Here is a 26,096-nt window from a genome sequence, read left to right on the forward strand (position 1 = left end):
ATTAATCAGGAAGAGGCTCCACCTGGTTGAAAATATTGTCAAAATGATCCAAAACCTGTCCAAGCTTAATTAAAATCTGTCCAAAATAACTCAGAACTCATCTAAAACGACCAAGAGCTTGTTCAAAATTACTCGAAATGAGGCCAAAATGACTGAAAATTTGTCCAAGACTGTTTAGAATTAGTTTAAAATTACTTAAAACTTGTCCATAATTACTTGAAAATTGTCCTAAATGCCTCAAAAATATGTCCAAAATGTGTAGAAACCTGCTAGCTCAACTCCCACAATGCTCTCTGCTTCAACATGAACTGTAGTGTGAGTGGCGCCTCCTCTGGTCTCTACAGTAAGTCCATAGAGGAGAACGTCCCCTGGAGAAAGTTCTAGAGTAGACCAACTGTCCACTTGTGGGTATGTCTACTTTAGAACTTTCTACAGGGGGGACGTTCAAGAGTATACCTACCTCTTGACAGAAGTTCTAGAGTAGATCTACCTCATCTACTCTAGAACTTTCTCCAGCAGACATTCTCCTTACTTACTTTCAGTCTTTTACTCAAAACGATTGACTTTAGTTTCGTCTAAACAGAGTAAAGGAGTGAAGTTCGTGTGTTTCTTGGTTTCAGGGACGCTGTGATGGTGATCCAGTTCAACCTCCGGGCGTTCTTCTCGGTGAGGACCTGGTCGTGGATGAGACTGTTCTACAGGCTCCGCCCCCTGCTGAGGAGCGCCCAGGTGGAGAAGGAACTGGCTGCTCTGCATGAGGACTTCAACAAACTGAAAGAGGCCTTCGAGAGGTTGGTCCACCAGTCTGCTGGGATGAAACTGAAACTATCTCCACTCAGATTTTTAAAGCCGTGCTCTGGTTCATTTTCCCTCCGTCAGGTCGGAGGTGAAGCGTCGGGAGGCCGAGGAGCGGCAGGTGGTCCTGGTTCAGGAGAAGAATGATCTGGCTCTGCAGCTCCAAGCTGTAAGTCACAGTTTCTTCGAGTTTTATGTTGAAGTGTTGCATCAGAAAATGTTGATGGAAATCTGAAAAGTATCATAAATATAAGTCCGTATTCTCACTGGATTTGTTTTTAAAAACTCGTTCCAGCTCTTCGTAGGAGACGGAATCAGATTTTCTGAATAAGTGGAAACCATTTAACTCACCACTGATCTTCTGTTTCTGGATTTAAGACAGTTTAAACCATGATTTTTTATTTATTTGATCAGGGACCATGCAATAATCATAGAACACATAGAACTGATGCATTACACACATAGTGTGTAGCATTGAGCTAATTTTCAACTCCTGTCATTGGTTGGGCTTTTAAGTAAAAGTAGTCAAAGGACCAACAACACAAATAAAAACAGCACAGACAACATTAACATCAGCCGACACCAAACAATCATTAACATTTTCCCAAACTGAACTCCAGGAGGGTGGACCTGGAATCTTTCTGCATGGAGTTTGCATGTTCTCCCTGTGCATGCGTGGGTTTTCTCCGGGTACTCCGGCTTCCTCCCACAGTCCAAAAACATGCTGAGGTTAATTGGTTACTCTAAATTGTCCGTAGGTGTGAATGTGAGTGTGATTGTGTGTCTGTATATGTAGCCCTGTGACAGACTGGTGACCTGTCCAGGGTGTCCCCTGCCTTCACCCGAGTCAGCTGGGATAGACTCCAGCACCCCCCATGACCCTAGTGAGGATAAAGTGGTGTATAGAGGATGGATGGATGGATGAACTCCAGGAGATGTCTGTCTTTTTCTCTTGTAAAAACTTTGTCTTTTCTTCAGGTTTTTTTTTTAGCTGTTTTCAAACAACTGGTTTCTGGCCTCTTCTACTCTGTTTACTAAAGCTAACGTAGCATATAAAGCTATCATGGCATATAAAGCTATCATGGCATATAAAGCTAACGTAGCATATAAAGCTAACATAGCATATAAAGCTATCATAGCATATAAAGCAAACATGGCATATAAAGCTATCTTAGCATATAAATCTAACGTAGCATATAAAGCTAAAATAGCATATAAAGCTAATTCCACTATTATCGGCCCTATTTGTTCATTTTAAAGCAGCTCATGGAAACAAGTCTATTTTGTATTTTTATTAAGTTTCTGCAACATTTAAAAAGTTTTCATCAAGTTTGTTTCACATTTATGTGGAAATATTGATGACATTTTTAACTCTGCCTCCATGAGTTTATATCGTTAAATGATTTTACATCTTCTTCATTCTGCTGTTGCAGGAGCAGGACAACCTGACAGACGTAGAAGATCGATGCAATCAGCTGATCCAGTCCAAGATCTCTCTGGAGTCGAAGCTGAAGGAGACGCAGGAGCGTCTGGAGGACGAGGAGGAGGTGAGCGCCACGCTGACCTCCAAGAAACGGCAGCTGGAGGACGAAGTTTCCTCTCTGAAGAAAGACATGGACGACCTTGAGATAACTCTGGCCAAAGTGGAGAAGGACCGACATGGAGTTGAAAACAAGGTTGGTTCAAACCAGCTGAACGTCGCCGAGAAGCTCCTCCTCCATGCTCAGAATAACACGCTTCCTTTCTTCTGTCCAGGTGAAAAACCTGTCGCAGGAGATGTGTGTTCTGGACGAATCCATCGCGGCTCTGAGCAGAGAGAAAGCTGCTCTGATGGAAGCCCACCAGCAGGTTCTGAACGACCTTCAGGCCCAGGAGGACAAGGTCAACATGTTGAACAAGGCCAAGACTCGACTGGAGCAGCAGGTCGACAGCGTAAGCAAAGATCCACCTCAGAGGTCTCCAGTAACGCCGTGAATACAAACTAGAGAACATCAGAACCAAACCCAACTTGTAGCATGTTATCGAGGCAAGGTTCCAGCACAGGAACCAAACACTCAGATGTTTTAAAAGGTTTTCCACTGCAGGAACTTCTGGGTTGTCGATGAACCTTCAAACTTTAAAGGTCGTTTATGGGGAAACAAAGTTTTACTCAGTGTTCATGAAGACCTGTTCGATCCAGAGTACTCCTGAATTTAGGAAAGGGAGATCAGGTCTTCATTCTTAAATCAAAACTCTGATTCCAACTGATCTGAGGTGAAACGTCTCTGGAGGTTCTCACTCATCCAGGTCATAACATCGTAGGAACTTCAGTAGAAACCAACTGGACTTCTCTGGTAGGTTCTTGGAAGACGTCGTCAAGAACCAGAGAAGTCCAGTTAAACTTCTTGTCCTCTTATTGGTCCTTGAAGACGTTTCATTTCTCATCTTGGCTGAGAGGTGGAACATCTTCAAGACAGTCCATCAATGGGACTTTTCTGGTAGGTTCTTGAAGACATTCAGTGGGAGGTTGAATGTCTTCAAGGACCTACCAGAGAAGTCCAGTTCATGGAATGTCTTGAAGACGTAGCATGAGAGGTGGAACATCTTCAAGAACCTACAAGAGGTTCAACTGGACTTCTCTGGTTCTTGACGACGTTCTACCTCTCATGCTACGTCTTCAAGACATTCCATGAACTGGACTTTTCTGGTAGGTTCTTGAAGACATTCAGTGAGAGGTTGAATGTCTTCAAGGACCTACCAGAGAAGTCCAGTTCATGGAATGTCTTGAAGACGTAGCATGAGAGGTAGAACGTCGTCAAGAACCAGAGAAGTCCAGTTGAACCTCTTGTAGGTTCTTGAAGATGTTCCACCTCTCATGTAAGATGGGAGATGGAATGTCTTCAAGAACCTACCAAAGAAGTCCAGTTGATTTCTACTGAAGCTCCTACAATCTGAGGTGAAGATAATCTGGATTCTGTCCTCCATCCAGGTGGAAACGTCCTTGGAGCAGGAGAAGAAGCTTCGAACTGATCTGGAACGGACCAAGCGGAAGCTGGAAGGCGATCTGAAGCTGTCTATGGACTCAGTGAGGGACCTGGAGAACCAGAAGGAGGAGCTGGAGGAGCGACTGAAGAAGTAGGAACATCAGTTTCTACTACCCTCGTCAGACATTTTAACTCACTGTGGTTTATTCATCAAAGTCCTGCAGCTCTGAGGAACCAAAACAACATGAAGGAGAGAACTTGGAATGTCTTCTGGCTGTAGGACTCAGAATGATGGAAACCAGAAGAAATATCACAATTTCAGGCTCAGATTTGTACTTTTTCTAGCAAAGCAGATGAGTAGTTGGTGGATTGTTGGACAGCTGAAGATCAGTCTGTTGTTAGAGTTTCTGGATGTCTTCTTGGAGATGTTAGAAAAGACAAAATGCTGGTTTTGGGTTCAGATGTTCTTCTCTCTCCACTCCTTTCTAAAGGAAAGACTTCGAGTTCGGTCAGCTTCAGTCCAAGATGGAGGATGAGCACAGTCTGGTGGCTCAGCTTCAGAAGAAGATCAAGGAGCTTCAGGTGGGTCCACAGCAGATCTCCAGACCTTCATCTCCATCTCTGCTGCTGCTACAGTGTTGGCTGTGGTTCCTCCTCAGACTCGTATCGAGGAGCTGGAGGAGGCTCTGGAGGCTGAACGAGCCTGGAAGTCTAAAGCCGAGCGCCAGAGGAACGACATCGCCAGAGAGCTGGAGGAGCTGGGAGAGAAGCTGGAGGAGGCTGGAGGAGCTTCAGCTGCTCAGATCGCTCTGAACAGGTCCACAGATGTTTCTACTGTTTTATAGGAATCAGTAAGGTCAGCAGCAGACGGAGTGTTCAAGTCCATCACCTAAAGGAGAACTTCACAGTAGTGTCTTCATCAGTTAGTGAAGGTTTTAGTTCAGGTTGTTGCTTCCAGCTGTTCAGGCGTTTTTCCTCCGGGTTCATTAAAGACTTGATTGCTTTCAGTACATTTTTGTTTTACATCTGATTTTATGACATTTTTGTTTTTTGTGACTTTGTGTTGATTTTCTCTTTTGAGTATTTCTTTTGTGACTTTTCCTCTCTGCAATTTTTTTGTGACTTTTTGGCTCCTTTTTCTTTTTGTAGATTCTTTGTTCATATTTTGGATGTTATGTCTCTTTTTTGTAGTTGTTTTTAGTCATTTTTGTCTCTTTTTGTAGTTTTTGTAATTTTTTTACTCTTTTTAGTATTTTTGGGGACTTTTTGACTGTGTTGTGTCTGCTTTGTAGTTTGTCACTTTTTGGCTGATTTGTCTCTTGTTTGTCCCTTTTCAATTGCTTTTTGTGACGTTTTTGGCTCTTTTGTCCCTTTTTTTGTAGTTTCTTTGACTTTTTGGCCGTTTTTTCTCTTTTTATTGGGGGGGGTTAGTTTGATGTAGACGGAGTCAGAAGTTAGATTAATCAATGAATCCAGGTTTTGTTTCAGTTTGTTTCTTCCACCTGTTGAGGACTCTTTCCTCTGGGTTTATTAGCTACCTAACCTAACCCTAACCCTGACCCTAACCCTTCCTGTGGAACAGGAAGCGAGAGGCGGACTTCCTGAAGATGCGGCGGGAGCTGGAGGAGGTGGGGCTTCACCACGAGGCGACGGCCGCCACTCTGAGGAAGAAGCACTCGGACACGGTGGCGGAGCTCAGTGAGCAGATCGATGCTCTGCAGAGGACCAAGCAGAAGCTGGAGAAGGAAAAAGCCGAGTTCAGGCAGGAGGCTGACGACCTGGCCACCAAAGTGGAGCAGCTGACCAGAGCGAAGGTAAGAACAGGAGGGAGAACGTCGCCTTAAAGGTACAGTAACTACAGTTGTTCAATGTCAGTAAACGTTCCTCAGGTGTACTGAGGTCAGTAGGCAGTCATGGATAAAGTTGTCTGGAGAATTTAGAGCTTCTCACTGTGTTTGGACTGAAAAAGAAGATTAAAACAATCCAACACTTAATGATCATGAAGTTCTACTTGTCCACCTACTTTGCTCGGCACCTTCAATGGAGTCGGAACACAGCGAAGAAGCTCTTCCCTAGATGGGCTTTTACAGTACAAAATTACATTACATTACATTACAATCTGACATAACACAAACACTGTACAACAGTACTAAAAATGGGTACAGACTTGATCCCTTTTTAAAACAGACTTCAGTTCATTTTTAAAAGCTCCTAGATCTAGGTCCCTTTTTAGCTCAGGTGGTAACGAGTTCCACAGTGTGGCAGTCTTTATTAAAAAGGCAGACTTCCCCAGTGCTGTTTTCCTATAAAGCACTTTTATGTTCCCAGTGGCGGCTCCTCGTGTAACGGAGCCCAGTGCTCTGAGTGGGACTGTAAGCTGTCCAAGGGCCTCAGGGGTTTGATTATGCAAACATTTATACAATAATTTTAGGTTACAAAACTTAATAAAATTTTAAAAGTTTAGAAAATTTAACTTCTGCAATACTTCACAATGGTGAGTTCTTATTGGTTTTTTAGCAAGTGTTTTTAAAGCTCTAGTAAATCATTCTCAGCGGATTCATTGCTGTATTAGTTGCCTGTGACCATGAGGTTATGCAATAACTAAGGTGGGAAAAGACTATTGCGTGATTAAATACATTTGCTGCTTGAAATGGTAAACAGTCCCTTATGAGTCGAAAAGTATACAGGTTTGCCTTAGCTATTTTTGTAATCTTTTTAATGTGACTTTCAAATGTTAAATGAGAGTCCAAAATCAGGCCCAAATACTTGACCTCCTTAACTTGTTCAATGTTTTGACCATGAATTGTCAGATGCAGTTCCTCAGATGGAAAACACCTGGAGGAAAAACAAACTGATACTATTTTACTCACATTTAAAGTGAGACCTGAATTTTGGAGCCACGCTGACACAGCGTCCAGATGGTGCTGCAGCTGAGCAGTAATGGCTTCGATGTTTTTTCCACTCACATAAACAACCGCATCGTCTGCGTACAATTGGAAACCAGCACCAGGACAAATATTTGGCAAGTCATTTTTATACAGTGTAAAGAGGAGTGGGCCAAGTATTGATCCCTGCGGGACTCCTGTTTTTAGTGTTAAAAAGGATGACTTTTCATTGTTTATTATTACACATTGTTGTCTTTGTTCCAAGTATGTTTTGAACCACTGTAATGTTAACTTGTCAATGTTTAGCCTTGATAATTTCTGTAGAAGAACATTGTGATTTAACAAATCAAAAGCCTTTTCTAAGTCCAAAAAGACTGCTACAACTGCTTGACTTTTGTCAATTGCTAATTAAAGTTGTTCGATAAAATAGCAATTGGCAGTTTCAGTTGAGTATCAAGGATGAAATCCAAATTGCAGAGGATGCAGTATATTGTTGAGCTGCAAAAACGACATTAGCTGATTTGCTACAATCTTTTCCAACACCTTGGAAAAGATCGGCAAAATGCTAATTGGTCTATAATTATGGGCTTCATCTACTTTTTCAGATTTAAATATGGGTATAACCCTTGATCACTTCCATTCATTTGGAAATTCTCCCTTTTTAAAGGAAAAATTAACCAGACGCGTCAGGGGTTTTACCAGTGCTTCTTTATTTCTCTTAAGAAGTGGAACATCAATATTAAAAAGATCTTTAGCGTAGCTGTTATTTATTTTCCCTATGACTTCTAGCACCTCTTGCTCGGTCAATTGTTTAAGAGAAAATGTGCTACCAATTATATTTTTATGCTGCTGACACTCTACTCTGGTCTGCAAATCATAGCCAATGGCCAACTCCTCAACGGATGAGACAAAATAATTATTGAGTTCCTGAGCAATCTGTTTACTATCATTTAGAAAATCATTACCAATTTTAAGTTTGCACAAGTTTACTTGTTTTCCTTTAGGTCTCACCATATTATTAATCGTTTTCCACATCATAGATGGATTTCCACGAGCCTGCGTAATTGTTGATATAAAAAAATCACTTTTGGCCACTCTCAGGTCTCTAAGGACGCGATTTCTAAGACTTTTATATATTACCATGTCGGTGTTAAGTTTACTTTTGATTGCCCGTTTTGGAGCTTGGTCTCGCTGTTTCATTAGTTTTTTGATGGGATCACTAATCCAGGGTAAAGATCTCTGTTTGCCATTTTTTTCCCCTTTTTTTAAGAACTTATCTACAATTTTTCCAACTTTGTCCATGAATTGCTTACAGCTACTGTCTACACCATCCCACACTATCTTTTCCCAGTTTATTTGTTGCAACTCCTTGTCGAGCTTAGGAATGTCATCTTTAGAAATTCTTAATATAGTAGATTTTGGCCTATAGACTCTTTTAAGACGATTTTTGGATAGTTTTCTCACTATCAAAGTCATATTGTGATATGACAATCCTGTTAGGAAATTATATGACTTTTGAATACGCTCCTCTTTGTTTGTGAAAATCAGATGAATTTGCGTCTCACTTTTCTTTGTAATTCTTGTAGCTCCTTTTACCATCTGTTAGAGGTCATATTTGGTCATCAACATTTTTATTTTTTTCCTTTTGCTTTTGTTAAACCAGTCGATGTTAAAATCTCCCATTATGATAATTTCAGATTTGAGGGACGTTACTTTCAACAGTTTTTCTAAATCCTCGCAAAATTTGTCATCAGTATTGGAAGGTGGATTATAAAACAACAGAATTATAAAGTGCATTCTAGGGGACAGAATAATATCAACATAAATATTCTATTTGAACATCACAGTCAAATGTTAGTTCTATACATTTAAAGGAATCGCGCCCATACAAAACCACCCCGCCATAACCTAATTTACCTATTTTTCTATCTTTGCTAAAACAGTTGTAACCACAAACATCTAGCAAACTAGTATTGATTTTATCATGAAGCCAGGTTTCTGTAAGACCTAAAAATTGCAAGTTTGACAGTGTCAGAAGTGTCCTTATCTCATCATGTTTCCGCAATAAACTACAAATATTTAAATGTCCCCCAAAAATCCCTTTTGGTTTTTGATCCCGATCCCATATAATTTTTGCATGACTGACGGTAGATACAATATGTAACAGTGCATATGGATGTGTATTACTCACGGTTTGTTTTTTCTGTGTAGTTCCGTGTCCAGGTCCCATACAATCAGTTATATTAGATGTGTCTCTTATTTTTAATATTTTAGTCCGCGCAATAGTTGATTCGCCTTTACTCCCATGTGATCTTGAGGAAGGTGCCTGTTCCTTTCGGGTAAGAGCTCCACGTTTTGGGGGCTCTTTACGTTGTACCTCCGTTCGAGCCGTGTCTAATCCGGATGGCTCAATGCTCGGCCATTGTGCAGCGAGTGCGTGTTCCACCTCCTCCAATAGAATCACCTCCGTGGTCGGGTTGCTCGATAAAACGCCGGGCTCGGCGACCTCCTCCAGTAGTAAACCGTCCGTATCACCTGGCGCCGTGTCCTCGCCCGTCATCTCACCACTCTCCCGCCTCTGCTCTGCTGATAGTAGCACCGAGGGCGGCCATGTAATCAAGGAAATACTCGACTCCATCCGCGCTGTTCGGGGAGTTGTATCATTCCCCTGCGCCTCCGCTGGAATGACAGGCTCCAATCCTACTACTCCTACATCCTCACTTCTACGTGGAACAGGCCCGGGGTTTAGATGTACGTCCCCCGCCAGAAGTAGAAGCATAAAATAAAGTCTGATTCTTGACAAAATGTCTGAGTCCTTTGCTGTGAGGCTTTCTAACTTATATAGTTTTTCCAGTTTGGACCAAACCATTGTGAAGGATTGCAGATAATATACATTGTCCATGTCCAGTCTTAAAAATCCTGCGTGGGATCTTATTCAGGGCATACCCAGGCAAATGTCTTTGCATTATATCAACATAAATCAATGGCAGGATCAGGAGTCCAATGCAGAACACACAGAGAGCCAGTAGTCGTAAGGACACTACGTAATCCTTTGATGTGTCCCGCATTTGTTTGTTTTGAAGGCACGGACTCCTGGATCTACGTTTAGGTGGCTGTTTGATGTTCCAAATGTCGCATTTTTTGGTAGCATCAAAGATGTAACAATAGTGGAACAGTGTATATAGCGTGGAGCCCAACAAACCAGGCAGATATACGTTTTTTGTCCCGTCAGTTTCAGCTACTTTTTTCTGCGATGCAGCCGCCTCCGCCATCTTGATGGCAAATTAGCCTTGGCTATAAATGTTTTTTTTTGGTGTGCTACTTGCTTATTGTACACACTTGTCCCTATCAAATAAACTAATAAATAAATAGTTCTCTAGATAACCTGTGATAGATATGGCACAGGCCAACTGGAGAATTTAGAACTTCTTTCTGTGTTGGAGCTCCACTGAGAAAAAAGAACAAATCAATCCAACACTTAATGATGATGAAGTTCTACATTTCCACCTACTCCACCTGTCATGTCTATTGCACAGGTTATCTGGGGAATTTAGAACTTCCTGCTTTGTTTGAGCTCCACTGATTGTGTCTACCAACTTTGCTTGCCACCTTCAACAGAGTCCCAAAAATCACAGGTTATCTAGAGAATTTAGAGCTTCTCACTGTGTTTGGGGCTCCATTAGATCAGTCAAACGTTTAATTCTGATGAATGATTTGTGTGTTCCAGGCAGCCGTGGAGAAGATGTGCAGGGTTTATGAAGACCAGCTGAATGAAAGCAGAACCAGAGGAGATGATCTACAGAGACAACTGACTGAAGTCTCTGCTCAGAAAGCTCAAGCGCTCACAGAGACCGGTAAACCGAATACTTCACATCTGGGTTCAGGGTTGTATTTCTTCACCTCTGCTTTAGACCTAAAAAGAAAAGAATGAATCATAAAAGGTGGATCTGCAATCTCTAAGACTTACCTGGACGTTCCTCTTTTAAGCTGAGAACAGCCGCCGTCTGGAGGAACGGGACGCTATGATTGGTCAGCTGCAGCGGTCCAAGGCGGGAGTTTGCCAGAACTCTGAGGACCTGAAGAGGCAGCTGGAGGAGGAGAGCAAAGTAAAGAAAACTCTGATCCGTCATTTCAGTCTAGAACCACCTGACCGCTAGCTTAACCAGCTGATGTTTCTGAATGTTCATTGTAACATAGACCATCTGTAAAAGATGGATGCAGAAACCAAGACGTCTCCCGTTGGTTTGTGGAGTGAAAGTTTTGAAGCCTCAACTTTAGAATTTGTGAGCTTTCCAACATGTGGCCCACGGGCCGCATGTTGGACAGCCCTGCTCTATACAGTGAGTTTTTAACTGTTGATGGCAAAAATGAACTGGTTGATGAGGACTTCAAGGGGGCAGAGAAATGGATCTAAGACCTTCATCCAGAACAACCAACCCTGCAGCAGCACCCTGGTTCTCTAAAACCAGCCTGAAGAAGGTTCTACAGGGTTCTGGCAGTTGGAACATGCGTAAAGGTTCAGATCATCCTACACTAATTTCCTGTATTTTTTATTTTCCACCAGGAGTCGCCCCCTGCTGGCTGGTAGAGAGAATGTAGGCTTTAGACTTCACTTTTCAGACCTTGAAGCTGTGACCATCTTTTATAAACAATCTTTTAGAGGACACTGTGGGTTCTCCTCGAAGTGTTTAGATGCAGTCTGTCTCCTCACCACTAGGTGCCACTGTAGGCATGTGAACTGGAACATACATCAATCTTCCTAACACGGTGTGATGACCATGGCTGTGTCCGAAATGGCATACTAACGTACTACATACTACATTCTCAATGAGTATATACTGTATACTACGTACTATAAGTATGATTAGAATGCCGACCGTTCACACTGTAGTATACTACTACGTTTCCCATAATGCATTTCAAACCTCTGACGACAAAAACCGGAAGTACGGCTATCAAATATCTCGGCTGAATGCCGGCTTCAGGTCAATTTTACGCTAACAACCAGTCGCATAATTAATGTGGTAATTTCAAGCCGGCACTCCTCATGCAGTTATTAGCCAGATTATGCGAATCGTTTCAGTTGTAGCTGCAGGCTACTGGAGGTAGCTGCTACTTGTTCTGTATGCAAAGCGAGCTGCTACAACTAGCTGCTAGCATTCAGTAGCACGTTGTGAGGCGTCTGACAAATTTATAACGTTGGTCAGAAAACGCCTATTTCTCAAATCTGTGGGGTGATTAGGATGACTACTTAACCACATAAAATAAAATAAAAATCGCCCCAGTCTGGCCACAGATCCTGCGGAGGCTTCCATTTCGGTGGACAGCTCGCAAAGCATTATGGGGCGGTTGAGTATGACTAGTGTGGTCACCGCGCATACTTAAAAATTTTCCGGAAATAGTATACATCCAGGTATTTGTCGCGACCTCAGTCTTTTCATACTATCTAATGTGAACGCACTACATACTTATTTTGACGTCACACTTAGTATGAGTAGTACGTTAGTATGCCATTTCAGACGCAGCCCATGTTTCCTGCTCCAGGCTCGTGTTGCGTTGGCTCACGCTGTTCAGGCGTCGCGTCATGACTGCAGTTTGCTCAGAGAGCAGCTGGAAGAGGAACAGGAGGTGAAGGCTGAACTGCAGAGGGCGCTGTCCACCGCCAACAGCCAGTTGGTCCAGTGGAGGACCAAGTACGAGACCGACGCCGTGCTGAGGATAGAGGAGCTGGAGGAGGCAAAGTAAGAACAGCAGCTGCTGGAGAGTCCTACAGCAACCAGAAAGAGCAGGAGATAACTTCATCCACTGATTAGATATTAGCATGCTAACTTTAGCATTTAGCTACAAAAAAGTTTCATCTACCTAGTGTAAAGCTACATTAACATGGAACTTCAAGCAAATTTACTTCCAATTTGCTTTGAGTTCCACATTAAAACAAAGCTGGTATCACTTCATCCACCAATTAGAAATTAGCATACTAACTTTAGCTTTAAGATTTAGCTACAAAAACGTTTCATCTGCCATGTGTAGAGCTATGCTAACGTGGAACTTCAAGCAAATTTGCTTCAAGTTTGCTTGAAGTTACACGTTAAGGCAAAGCTTGTATTGCTTTGTCTACTGTTTAGATATTACCATGCTAACTTTAGCTTTAGCATTTAGTTACAAAAAAAATTCATCTGCTGTTTGCAAATATTCAGTAATCTATCAGTCATATAAACCAGAACATCAATGAAATGTACTGATGGGTTCCGGATCTCCAGAGATTTAATCTAAAGCCGTTGTTCGGAACAAATTGAAGAGTCTTTCTGTGATTCGTGTGTTTTGTTGTTTGCAGGAAGAAGCTGGTCATTAAACTGCACAACGCTGAAGAAGCCATGGAGGCATCTCAGGCTAAAAACTCCTCTCTGGAGAAGACCAAGCAGCGTCTGCAGACTGAGATCGATGATCTGGTGGTGGAGCTGGAGAGGTCCAACGCTGCTGTTCTGGTTCTGGACAAGAGGCAGCGCAACTTTGACACGGTTGGTCAGGAAAACCAGCCGAGCACAGAGATAGATGAGATAGATGAGATGAATGAGATAGATGAGATACATGAGACGAATGAGATAAATGAGATAGACGAGATAGATGAGATGAATGAAATGAATGAGATAGGTGAGACACATGAGATAGATGAGATGAATGGAATGAATGAGATAGATGAGATGACTGAGATAAATGAAATGGATGAGATGAATGAGATAAATGAAATGGATGAGATGAATGAGACAGATGAGATGAATGCGATACATGAGATGAATAAGATAGATGAGATGAATGAAATGGATGAGATGAATGAGATAGGTGAGATAGATGGGATGAATGCGATAAACGAAATACATGAGATGAATGAGATAAGTGAGATGAATGGGACAGATGAACCTGTAGATGAAATAAGCTGAGATATGAGGCTGTTAGTTGGCTGTTTGCTGGTATGATGCAGTTGCTGAGCGACTGGAAGTTGAAGTTTGAGGACAGCCAGACGGAGCTGGAGGTGTCGCAGAAAGAGTCTCGCAGTCTGAGCACGGAGCTCTTTAAGCTGAAGAACTGCTACGAAGAAGCTCTGGACCATCTGGAGACGGTCAAACGAGAGAACAGGAACCTCCAAGGTACCATTCTACTCCATCAGCAGCCACACAGGGACTACTAGCATTATCAGGACGTCAAGGTCCAGTTTAGAAGGACTTTAAGAGGAGAATCTAAACCAGGGGTGTCCAACATGCGACCCATGGGCTAAATCTGGTCCTCCAGAGGGTCCAATCCGGCCCTCAAAGTGTAAAAATTCCAGAGAAGACATTAACTGCAGATTCTAAATTAGTAAAACTATAAATTTAAAATCATTTCTAGACCATGACAAGTTGTTTGGATAATAAAGTAAAATATTAGATTGTTCATTGTTCGTTTGTCATTTTGTGTCTGTTTTGTAATATTTTGTCTTCTTTTTTGTTTTTTGTCGTTTATTTTGGGTTTTTGTCGTTTTCTGTCTCCTTTTTGACTCACTTGTGTTTCTTGTCTCATTTTTGTCATTTTTTGTCCCATTTCTTCGTTTGTCGATTTTTTTGTTGCTTTGTACCTTTTGTGTCTCTCTTTGTTTGTTTCGTGTTGTTTGTCTCATTTATTGTCACTTAGTGCCTCGTTTTTGTAATAATTTGTCTGGTTTTTGTTGTTTTTGTCTTTTCTTTGTTTTTTTTGTGGTTGTGATCCTCCAGTAAATCCTCCATGGTTCAGGTCCAGGTGACTAAATGTTGTGTTCCTTTGTAGACACTCTGTGATCTGGAAGTTGTAATGAGGAAATGATAAACTGAGGATGAATGTTGATGAAATAGAATTTATTTTTCTTCATAAATTTCAGGTTGTTTATGATGTTTTGTAAAAAGATAATTCCTTAAATGTGAACATTTTTGCTCTCAAACAAAGGAACCATTAGGGGTTGTGGTTATTGATAGGTTATTATGCTGTGATTTTACTGGTTTTAGTGGTCCAGTCCACTGGAGATTAAACTGAATGAGGAATCTGTACTAGGATCAGTTTGACTCCTGGTCTAAAGAATCTCCTGATAGAGATGAACATTTTTAAGACTGTTGACATCTAAGACAGCTTTTCACTGCAGGAACTCCTGAATCGGTCCTTCCAGTCATTCTGTTTTCACTGTGGATCCAGAACTTCAGTATTAACTCAGAGTGACAACAACCAACAGTATTTATTGGGCCTATCTCTGCTTCTAGAATGATGGAGGTTCATGACTCTGAGTTAACATCACAGTGGAAGCTGCTGAACTGAACCAGGAGGACTAAAGGTTGATTCATGGGTTTATTCCTGTAGAAGTTCATCTGATGGTTCGTCACTGAGCAGGTACAGGTGTTCACATGACAAAGCATTCTGAATATGGTTGTTTTCCAGAGGAGATCCTGGACCTGACAGACCAGATCAGTCAGGGAGGGAAGACCATCCACGAACTGGAGAGGATGAAGAAGATCCTGGACGTGGAGAAAAGCGACATCAAATCTGCTCTGGAGGAAGCAGAGGTAACTACCTACTTGCTGCAGTTCACACCTGTCAGCTCTCCACCAGTTCACCTGTTGACTCACCTGCTGACTCCTCCCATCAGGGAACCTTGGAGCACGAGGAGAGCAAGACGTTGAGGTTCCAGATGGAGCTGCAGCAGATCAGGGCCGAGATCGAACGCAAGATCTCAGAGAAAGATGAAGAAATCGACAACCTCAGGTAGTAAACAGAAACTCAGAGGTTTAGACATGGACAGCACCAGTCAATCAGCTGCTAGACTCAGGTAAACACCTCACACCTGCTGTAATGTGAGCAGTAATTCCAGTTCTGTCCACCAGGCGGGGCCACCAGCGCTCCCTGGAGGCCATGCAGGCCAGTCTGGAGGCGGAGGTTCGTAGTCGCAGCGAGGCGGTTCGTCTGAGGAAGAAGATGGAGTCGGACCTGAACGAGATGGAGGTCCAGCTGGTTCACGCCAACCGTCAGGCAGCCGAGAGCCAGAGGGTCATCAGACACCTGCAGACACAGGTAAGCTCACCTGGCCTGGTCTTACCGGTCAGAAAATTGAGGAAGTTCAATTAAACCACCACAGAAGAAGAAAACACCTGAAACACTATAAAACCTCATGAACCGTTCCTGTCAGGTCCTTCTGTTAGCTTGACGATGGTCACAGGTTTTCTGCCCCCTGGTGGTAACAACAAGATGTTTGTATCGCAGGTTAAAGAGCAGCAGGTGGACCTGGAGGACAAAGTCCAGCTGACCAATCAGCTGCAAGAACAGATCGTCCTGCTGGAACGACGCTGTTTGCTGATGACGGCGGAGGAGGAGGAGCTTCGCAGTGTCCTGGAACAAACCGACCGCGTCCGCAAGGTGGCCGAACACGAGCTGGTGGAGGTGGCTGAGAGAGTCAACCTGCTGACCTCACAGGTACGGAAATAAATACTGATGTAAGCATCACAGATCAATATATTAAATACTTAGTATAGGGGTCCTTGACTTATGTTGGAGTTCCGTTCCTACGGCACGATTTTTGCTGTAAGTCAGAATTCCATCAGAAGAGTCTGACTTACGCTGGGAGTCATAATGAAGGGCAATAAGTTCGTGAATGCAGCACAATCCAAGGTGGAGTACAACCGGACAATGGAAACAAAGCCATCTGATAGCGCCGCATGACGACTTATTCATCCGCTCCACTCATCAACAAGTTCCATGTAACCAGTTCTGACATAACAATGAAACGCCGTAGGTCAAGGACGTCGTAAACCGAGGACCTCCTGCATTGCCAGTTGCTGACACCATTTCACTGATAATACACATTTTAAGCATCGTAGATCAGCTGTAGTTCCTGGTTGTTCCAGCAGGTGGAGCCTCTTCCTGTTTAATCTTGTAGAGACCAGAGGAGGTTAAAGCAAAGAGCATTGTGGGAGTTTAGCGGCAACGGGCACCATGACAAAGACTAATGAGGAGGTTAATGACCTCCAATCAGAACTGATGTGAGAAATTTCTTCCTGCACAACCTTTCAGTTGTAGGAGCTTCAGTAGAAACCAGCCGGACTTCCCTGAAAGACGTTTCTTGAAACATCTTCCAGAGAATTCCTACTACAAATCCACCACTGAGGACTTATCGGGAGTTATACGTCGGAAATGACACAAGGACAGTTAACTAAATTGTGGGGGTGTTTCTGAGTCCCATCAATTCATCCTCATCAGAGTAATCCTTTTGTCTGTGGAGATCCTCAGGCATCCAGGTCATGATGATCATCGGAGCTTCAGTAGAAATCAACTGGATGAGAGGTAGAATATCTTCAAGAACCTACCAGAGAAGTCCAGCTGAACCTCTTGTAGGTCCTTGAAGACATTAATGAAATCCAGTCCAGTTAACGAAATCAACTGGACTTCTCTGGTAGGTTCTTGAAGATGTTCCACCAAGATGAGAGGTGGAACGTTATCAAGGACCTACCAGGGAGGTCCAGTTGAACCTCTTATAGGTCCTTCAAGATGTTGAATCCAGTTCAGTTGACGAAATCAACTGGACTTCTCTGGTAGGTTCTTAACGTCTAGTTGGTTTTCTGGACTTCTGGTTGGTTCTTGAAGACGTTCCACCTCTCGTGCTTTCCTTGTCAATTATCGATTAATCGGCTGCTTGCTGTCTTTCCAGAATGCAGGTCTGGTGAACCATAAGAGGAAGCTGGAGGCAGATGTTTCTCTGCTGACCGGGGAGGTGGATGAAGCTCTGCAGGAGAGTCGCAGCGCCGAGGAGAAAGCCAAGAAGGCCATCACCGACGTCAGTCCTGAACCTGATCCAAACCAACAGACGAATACCTGAGGGCTGAGGGTTCAGGTGTCCTCTCACCTGTTCGTTTGTGTCTCACCAGGCGGCTGTGATGGCTGAGGAGCTGAAGAAGGAGCAGGACAGCAGCAACATGCTAGAGAGGATGAAGAAGAACATGGAGTCTACAGTGAAAGGTACAAAGCTAAAGACAGACTGGTGAGGAGTTCCAGAGGATGGAATGATCTCACCTCCATTTATACACACGTGGACAAAATTGTTGGTACCCCTCAGTTAAAGAAGGAAAAACCCACAATTCTCACTGAAATCACTTGAAACTCACAAAAGTAACAATAAATAAAAATTTATTGAAAATTAAATAATCAAAAACAGCCATTACTTTTGAATTGTTGATTAACATAATTATTTAAAAAAACAAACTAATGAAACAGGCCTGGACAAAAATGATGGTACCTCTATAAAAGATTGAAAACTATTTGACCAGAGTGACATGATTAACTCAGGTGTGTCATTTAATTGACATCACAGGTGTTTCCAAACTCATAATCAGTCAGTCTGCCTATTTAAAGGGAGACAAGTAGTCACCCTGCTGTTTGGTGAAAAGGTGTGTACCACACTGAACATGGACAACAGAAAGCGAAGGAGAGAATTGTCCCAGGACATCCGAAAAAAAATTATAGACAAACATCTTAAAGGTAAAGGCTATAAGAGCATCTCTAAACAGCTTGAAGTTCCTGTGACAACAGTGGCTCATATTATTCAGAAGTTCAAGACCCACGGGACAGTAGCCAACCTCCCTGGACGTGGCCGCAAGAGGAAAATTGATGACAAATTGAAGAGACGGATCGTTGGAATTGTATCCAAAGAGCTCAGAGCAACCTCCAAAGAAATTAAAGGTGAACTCCAAGGCCAAGGTACATCAGTGTCAGATCGCACCATTCGTCGTTGTTTGAGCCAAAGTGGACTTCATGGGAGACGACCAAGGAGGACACCACTGCTGAAAAAAACTCATAAAAAAGCGAGACTGGAATTTGCAAAAATGCATGTTGACAAGCCACAAAGCTTCTGGGAGAATGTCCTTTGGACAGATGAGACCAAACTGGAGCTTTTTGGTAAGGCACATCAACTCTATGTTCATAGACTCAAAAACCAAGCATACGAAGAAAAGAACACTGTCCCTACGGTGAAACATGGAGGAGGCTCAGTAATGTTTTGGGGCTGCTTTGCTGCATCTGGCACAGGGTGTCTTGAAAGTGTGCAAGGTACGATGAAATCTGAAGACTATCAAGGCATTCTGGAGAGAAATGTGCTGCCTAGTGTCAGAAAGCTTGGTCTCAGTCGCAGGTCATGGGTCTTCCAACAGGACAACCATCCAAAACACACAGCCAAAAACACCCAAGAATGGCTGAGAGAAAAGCGTTGGACTATTCTAAAGTGGCCTTCTATGAGCCCAGATCTGAATCCCATTGAACATATGTGGAAGGAGCTGAAACATGCCATTTGGAGAAGACACCCATCAAACCTGAGACAACTGGAGCTGTTTGCTCATGAGGAGTGGGCCAAAATACCTGTTGACAGCTGCAGAACGCTCATTGACAAATACAGAAATCGTTTAATTGCAGTGATTGCCTCAAAAGGTTGTGCAACAAAATATTAAGTTATGGGTACCATCATTTTGTCCAGCCCTATTTCATTAGTTTGTTTTTTTAAATAATTATGTTAATCAACAATTCAAAAGTGATGGCTGATTTTGATTATTTAATTTTCTATAAATTTTTATTTATTGTTACTTTTGTGAGTTTCAAGTGATTTCAGTGAGAATTGTGGGTTTTTCCTTCTTTAACTGAGGGGTACCAACAATTTTGTCCACGTGTGTAGCTACAGTCATCCATCCTCAGGTACTTTCACAAACATCTGAGTGGAGTTCAGGAGCTGTAGATGTAAACTGTAGATGTCTTCACACTGAGCTGCTTTAGCTCGATGCTAACAGTTGGTTTGTTTCTGACAGAACTTCAGGTGAAGCTGGATGAGACAGAGCAGATGACTCTGAAGGGTGGAAAGAAACAGCTTCATAAACTGGAGACAAGAGTGAGTAGAACATCTGCAGAGCTTTGGTGTGACGTGTCCCCTGATCCTCTGATGTCTACCAGCAGGTTCTAGATGTTTTTGCTCGCTGTTGGGTCACTGCTCTGGTGCTTCAGAGAACATCCAGAAATAAAGGTGATGGTGGTGATGTGTTCAGGTGAGGGAGCTGCAGATGGAGCTGATGATGGAGCAGAAGAAGAGTGAAGAATACCAGAAAGGAGTCCGACGCTACGAGAGGAGAGTCAAAGAGCTGATGTACCAGGTCTGATCCAGCTGCTGCTGCTGCTGCTGCTGCTGATGTTCTGCAGGTTCTGTGGTTCCTCATTGGTTGTGTCTGTGTTCTGCAGTCGGAGGAGGACAGGAAGACTCTGCTGAGGATGCAGGAGCTCATCGAGAAGCTGCAGACCAAAGTCAAGAGCTACAAGAGACAAGCTGAGACCGCTGTGAGTCTGTAGAACATCTCAGACATCAGATATTCTCCACTCAGCTCACATTAAACTCCATCTAGAGAAGGTTTGATAAAAACATTGAACCTAGGGATTTTGTGTTGTGTAAAAGTTCTCGTAGGTTTGTTTCTCCAGGTAACAGCAGGAACCTCCAGGTTCTCACCACTTAAATTGAAGACAGCACCTTCTAAACTAAAGTTATGATAAACTGCAGATGCAGCCAGAAATCCACTGGTGGAGAAAGAAGAAGAACTAGCAGTTAAAGAACCAGATGTTTTTCTGTAGAGGTGGTGGAAACCAAAACCGGAGCTAAAACAAAGTGAATGTTGGACTGCAGAGGAATGTTCCTGCATCTTCTGGATGATGCTAACATGTTAGCCATAAGTACTTAGAAGCTAATGGGACATCAGAGCTGACTTACAGAAAAGTTTCAGATGCTGTTAAGATGCTGTGGTGTTTGTTCTGTCAAAGTTCCCTCATTTAAAAGCTCAGAATCCTTGATGTTTATAATGATCATTGGATCAGGATTTTTAGTTTTGCACACCTGAACATAAATACCTGACTGCCTTCTGGTCAGAACACCAGTTTCACCTGCAGGAGGAACCTGGTGGAGAGAATACTTTACATCACCCCAACCTTCTCCTGAGAAACTTCCCACGTCATAATGCTGCATCCACCATGCTTCACATCATGATGCTGCCTCCACCATGCTTCACAGTGGGGATGGTGTCTTTGTGATGATGTTCAGTGTTTGGTGTCCATCAAACATATCATCTTGTCTGATGGACATAAAGCTCCATCCTGGTCTCCTCAGACCAAAGAACCTTCTTCCAGGTGTCTTCAGAGTCTCCACGTCTTCTGGTGAACTCTAGTGCACATTTAATTGGAGCTTTTTCCATCAGAGTCTTTCTCTTTGTCTCCATGAAGCTTTGACTGGTGAAGAACAGACAACAGTTGTTGGATGAACAGTCTGAAGCTGGAACTCCTTCAGAGGAGTCATAGAGTCTTGGTGGCCTCCCTCTCTAGTCTCTGAGGACGTCCTGCTCTAGTCAGATTTATTCATGTTCCATCTTCCTTCCATTTCTTAATGATGGATTTAACTGACTCCAAGAGATCTTCAGGAACTTTAAATGTTCTTGTGTTGTCCTGACTGATGCTTTTCAACAACCTTTTCTGAGTTTCTTGGAGGTTCTTTAGTCTTCATGGTGCTGTTCTATCCAGGAGTCTTTATCCTCCAATCATCTCACTCTGTCTACCTGGAGATAAAAGGATGGATCAGATGTTGTTCCTCTGTTTGTCCACCAGGAGGAGCAGGTGAGCTGCAGCGCCATTCGTTTCCGGAAGGTCCAACACGAGCTGGATGATGCGGAGGAGAGAGCCGACATCGCCGAGACGACAGTCAACAAGCTCCGGATTCGAACCCGTGAACAAAGCATGAAGGTCGCCACGGTGAGTGGAAGGACAGTTTATCGATGTTCAGCCGGTGAATCCGAACATTTTAACGTGATGTTTGTGTCTCCACAGATCACAGAATGAAGCTCTGCTGCATCTTCAGACGCCTCCAGTGTTTGCTGTGTGTGACTGCTGTGGTTTTAGTGTTTCTGCTGTAGAGTTCAGGATCGTAGACGCTTCAACCTGCATTTATCTCTGCGTTTCTTGACTATGAAGCTTGGTGAAAAGGTTTGTAGAGGAAGTGTGGTAGGATGGAGAGCATAGCAGAGCTGATCTGGACGCAGCAGTCTGGTAGTTGGGTTAGTCATCTTAGCAGTGGAAGACGTGAACTGTAACAGAATTTCTGGATCATCAAATTGAACTCAAGACTTTTAATAACTTTTGGGATCCTTTTTGCTCTGACTCTATTCTCCATCAGATTTGATAAACAAAACATACTGTACAGACAAGTAGATGATACATTAACTTCACGTGGACCTTCATGGATCTTCTTGTTGTTGTCTGCGATGGAGGAAACTAATTTCAGACCTGCAGAAACCCTGAAAACTAAACCGTGTGCAACTAACTTTGGCAGTTATTTGTTTGACAGGAGCTAATGTAAGCAAACAAGAGCTAAGAGGAGTTAACGGAAGACAACAAGAGCTAACGAAAATTAACAGGAGCTAATGGAAGCTAACATGAGCTTAAAAAGCTAATGGCAGCTAACAGGAGCTAAAAAAAGCTAACGAAAGCTAACAGAAGCTAAAAGGAGCTAACGTAAGCTAACAAGACCTAAAACAGGGGTCGGCAACCTTTAACACTCAAAGAGCCATTTCGACCCGTTTCCCACAGAAAAGAAAACACCGGGAGCCACAAAATCCTTTTGGCATTTAAAATGAAGACGACGCTGCATATATCACTTTTTTACCTCTATACCTTTGTTAATCAGTCGTGATGAATTAATTACAAAGCCTCTAATTAGATAGATTCATTTTTTTAATTGTGTCCTTCCACTAATATTTATCTTACCTGGTTAATGTCATTTTTGCTCCTGGACCTCATATGTTACGTAATGTTAGCTGGAAATCAATATTTTGCGAATGCCTATTTAACTTGTAAAATGTATTTATCTATTTATCTTAAGCTAGTAACTTTTCTCCAGTAAGTCGCTGCCCTATTTTCCAAGACGACACTCCTCTGACTCTCTGACCTGCTGCCGTGTTCTTGTGAGTAACGTGTATTACCCTATCATGAGTACTTTTGACTCAAAGACAGACGTGTCTTTCTTGGAGTGGAGCTTTAATATACAGGCTTGCCATTCTTGAGTACAAAACGATGTGAAACTACAGGCGTTGCTTCTCCAGGAGTAAAACAAAAAAAAAGGCATGAAACGTGTGGGAATCGGAAGCTCCGTGTTGTCTTTCTGCTTCAACTCTGCGCTCTCATGCGGTGGAGTGACACGTCAAAATAAGAGCGGTAATTTCACAATAAAATTGTCTATATTAAAATGCATTGAAACGCGCCTGAAAGGCAGAACAATTTATTTTCCAAAGTTACAGGGAGCCACAACAGAGGGCTGAAAGAGCAGCATGCGGCTCCGGAGCCGCGGGTTGCCAACCCCTGACCTAAAAGGACTGTGATGGAGGAAACTAAATTCAGTGTTTTTCAGACTTTCAAAAACCTTCAGAAAACCTGAAATCTGAACTGTGTGTGACAAACTTTGAGAGCTTTGGTAGGTGTTAGCTTGAAATCCTTAAAGACGACAGTGATAAAGTGAAAGTATGAAACCTAGTTCTCAAAGTTATATGGTTATAGCAACCCGGTCTCACGGGGATTCGTGAAACTGTCACATAAGTTTTAGTTTCGGTTTCGTGCGCATCAACACGATTTCGTCATGTTTTTCGTGCCGCTCACCACGAAATGTTTTTCGCTGTGGTAATCACATCTGAAAGTGGTTTATACCGGCGGATTCATGACGATCTAAGCTGTCCATCGGCGTATACTGCTTGTGTGATCGCGTTTGCGGCCGCCGGCCGCCGGACATTCTTGAAATTCCTATGCAAATTGGTAAGTGTACCACCGGCTTATGGTTAGGTTATGGTTAGGTTATGGTTAGGGTTATGGTTAGGGACGATGTCATGCAAAATATAGCGTTGGATTCGCCACGGTTTTACATTAAAAATATAATATACACATTCTTTTGAAATACGTTCTGAGTGGCACGAAAAGTCCGCCGTTTAAAATACATTGGTGCGCATTTCGTGGTGAGCGGCACGAAAAACATGACGAAATCGTGTTGGTGCGCACGAAACCGAAACTAAAACTTACGTGACAGTTTCACGAATCCCCGTGAGATCGGGCTGGTTATAGTTATACAGTTATATGGTGTTAAATATGAAACATCTACTGTTCTGCTTGTTGTTGCCTTAAGGGTATTTTTTAGGTGAGAAACAGAAGAACCGTCAGAACGTTCAACATAAATTCACCGTGACTACGTTTACATTATATTTATTTACTTTGAATCTGATAGTTTTGTGTGTCGTGTTGAAGGTAGCAGTTGGTACCTTCAGGCTCTCATGCGAAACACAGAAGTAGCTGAAGACGCAGATGTTCTCCTCTGGAGGTGGAGGAGGCCAAGGATGGAGCTAAAACAGATTAAAGTTGGACAGAAACATGAAACTGCTGCTTCTCTTTAATGTGGAAATAACATGTTAGCTTTAGCTGCTCTATGAGCTAACACAACATCAGAGTTAATCAAACTCTAAACATCAGAACATGGACCTGCATTCTGACTGTAAATTACTGACGTGTGGATTTTACTGTCACTGTTTGACTGTTTTGACTGGAATCTTCTGTGTTTTAGAAAATAAATAAAAATCTGTTCGACTCAGTTTTCTGGCTTCTTTGAGTTCTCCTTTGAAACCAGCTCCACCTGCAATACAGTGACACAGTTTCAGCTAACGGAAGCTAACAAGAGCTAAGAGCAGCTACTTGTCGCAAACAAGAGCTAAGAGGAACTAACGGAAGCTAACAAGAGCTGAGAGCAGGTAATTGGAGCTAACATAGCTAAGAGGGGCTAACAGAAGATAACAAGAGCTAAGAAGAACTAATGGAAGCTATCATGTGCTAAGAGGAGGTACTGGAAGCTAACAGGAGCGAAAAAGAGCTAACAATCTAACATAAGCTACGCGGAGCTAACAAGAGCTAAGAGGACCGAACGTGATCTAACATGAGCTAACATGAAAATGTCTTTTTTGTTCTTTTTGTATATTCTTAAGGTTGTTTTTTCATCTCTTTCTGGTGTTTTTGTAGTCTTCAGTTTTGATCACAAACACACTTTTGAGCAGAAGAAAATAAATAATAAAATAGAAGGAGCTAACAGAAGCTAATGGGAGCTAAAAGGAACTAATGCAAGCTAACGGGTGATTGAAGGTGCTAATGGGAGCAAACAATAGCTAAAAAAGAGCTAGCAGAACCTAATAGGAACTAAAAGCAACTAACATAAGCTAAAGGAAGCTAAAAGGAGCGAACAGAAGCAAACAAGAGCTAAAAGAAGCTAACAGATGCTAATGGGTGCTTAAAGGAGCTAACAACAGCTAAAGGGAGCTAACAGGAGCTAACAGAATGTGTGTTTGTTCTTCTGTCTCCTTCCTGGTGTTTTTTAGTGTCTTTGTGGAGTTTTTAGTCTCTTTGTGGTGTTTCTTAGTCTCGTTGTGGTGTTTTTAGTCGCTTTGTGGTGTTTTTGTCAGTCTTTAATCAAACACATGTTGAGCAGCAGACGGTTGTTTTGGCGTTCAACACTTTATTCACAAACTAAACCAACACGGTGTCCACAGGTGACTGTACAGGTGTGTTAGATCAGTATTATCACATCCTTAACCTTCCAAAGTGCTCTGCAGTTTGTCCTTCAGTGTGTGTGTGTGTGTGTGTGTGTGTGTGTGTGTGTGTGTGTGTGTGTCCAGTCTCGTGCACGTCTTTAGAAAACACACCTACACATTTACAAATACATTCAAACACAACCAGGAGGTTCTTCCTAGAACGTTGTTAGACAGCAAATAGCACCGCAGAGCAAAGACGGGTTAAAGAAAGGAACTCTACAACTGGAGCCGGATCCACACAGGAAGGAAGCAGGGACTGGTTCCACTGGTCCGACTGGTCCTACTGGTTCCACTGGTCCTACTGGTCCTACTGGTTCCACTGGTTCTACTGGTCCTGTGGTGTCTTAAAGGGAGAGTACGGGATCAAAGACCAATTAAAGCTGCAAGCAGCGATGGACGGGTCCTCGCATCCACGCTGGTCGGCGAATCCATGCACGTTCACCAGGTGGCACTGTGACTGAGAGTGTGTGTCGGCCTCTGAATCACATCTGGACCAGAGTTTAATCACACGTAAAATTTCAGCCAGATTGGAGCATGTTCAGACTAGTTATACAGCATTTCCTGCCCATCCACCACCAGGTGGCGCTGTAACTCAGAGTGTATTTCAAACAGTGGATGTGATGAGGGCTGGACTCTGATCACTCATGAAAAGTTTCAGGCTGATTTGATCATGTAGAGGCCAGTTATACAGCATTTATTGTCCCTCCAACAGGTGGCGCTGCAACTGAGAGTGTCTGTTGGCCTGTAGATGTGATCAGGATTGGATTGTGATCACACATGGAAAG

At 42.8% G+C, this 26,096-nt stretch overlaps 1 protein-coding gene across 1 annotated transcript in view; it reads left to right on the plus strand.

Moving 5' to 3' along the window:
• LOC110964430 (myosin-7B-like) overlaps positions 1–24,323 on the plus strand; it is a 36,309-nt gene extending 11,986 nt beyond the window's left edge. The window contains exons 22-45 of the mRNA XM_022213154.2: positions 621–791; positions 880–964; positions 2,229–2,471; positions 2,551–2,727; positions 3,764–3,909; positions 4,250–4,340; positions 4,418–4,575; positions 5,341–5,572; positions 10,371–10,497; positions 10,631–10,749; positions 12,188–12,384; positions 12,978–13,161; positions 13,623–13,788; positions 15,080–15,204; positions 15,288–15,403; positions 15,523–15,709; positions 15,899–16,108; positions 17,340–17,465; positions 17,557–17,647; positions 19,480–19,559; positions 19,714–19,818; positions 19,904–19,999; positions 21,308–21,451; positions 21,527–24,323. Coding sequence (XP_022068846.2) covers positions 621–791; positions 880–964; positions 2,229–2,471; positions 2,551–2,727; positions 3,764–3,909; positions 4,250–4,340; positions 4,418–4,575; positions 5,341–5,572; positions 10,371–10,497; positions 10,631–10,749; positions 12,188–12,384; positions 12,978–13,161; positions 13,623–13,788; positions 15,080–15,204; positions 15,288–15,403; positions 15,523–15,709; positions 15,899–16,108; positions 17,340–17,465; positions 17,557–17,647; positions 19,480–19,559; positions 19,714–19,818; positions 19,904–19,999; positions 21,308–21,451; positions 21,527–21,538 — 3,388 coding nt within the window. The 3' untranslated portion in view covers positions 21,539–24,323. The remainder of the gene's footprint in view (positions 1–620; positions 792–879; positions 965–2,228; positions 2,472–2,550; positions 2,728–3,763; positions 3,910–4,249; positions 4,341–4,417; positions 4,576–5,340; positions 5,573–10,370; positions 10,498–10,630; positions 10,750–12,187; positions 12,385–12,977; positions 13,162–13,622; positions 13,789–15,079; positions 15,205–15,287; positions 15,404–15,522; positions 15,710–15,898; positions 16,109–17,339; positions 17,466–17,556; positions 17,648–19,479; positions 19,560–19,713; positions 19,819–19,903; positions 20,000–21,307; positions 21,452–21,526) is intronic.
• Positions 24,324–26,096: the final 1,773 nt, after the last annotated feature.

Source organism: Acanthochromis polyacanthus, chromosome 6, assembly GCF_021347895.1.
Source record: "Acanthochromis polyacanthus isolate Apoly-LR-REF ecotype Palm Island chromosome 6, KAUST_Apoly_ChrSc, whole genome shotgun sequence".
Taxonomy (NCBI): Eukaryota; Metazoa; Chordata; class Actinopteri; family Pomacentridae; genus Acanthochromis; species Acanthochromis polyacanthus.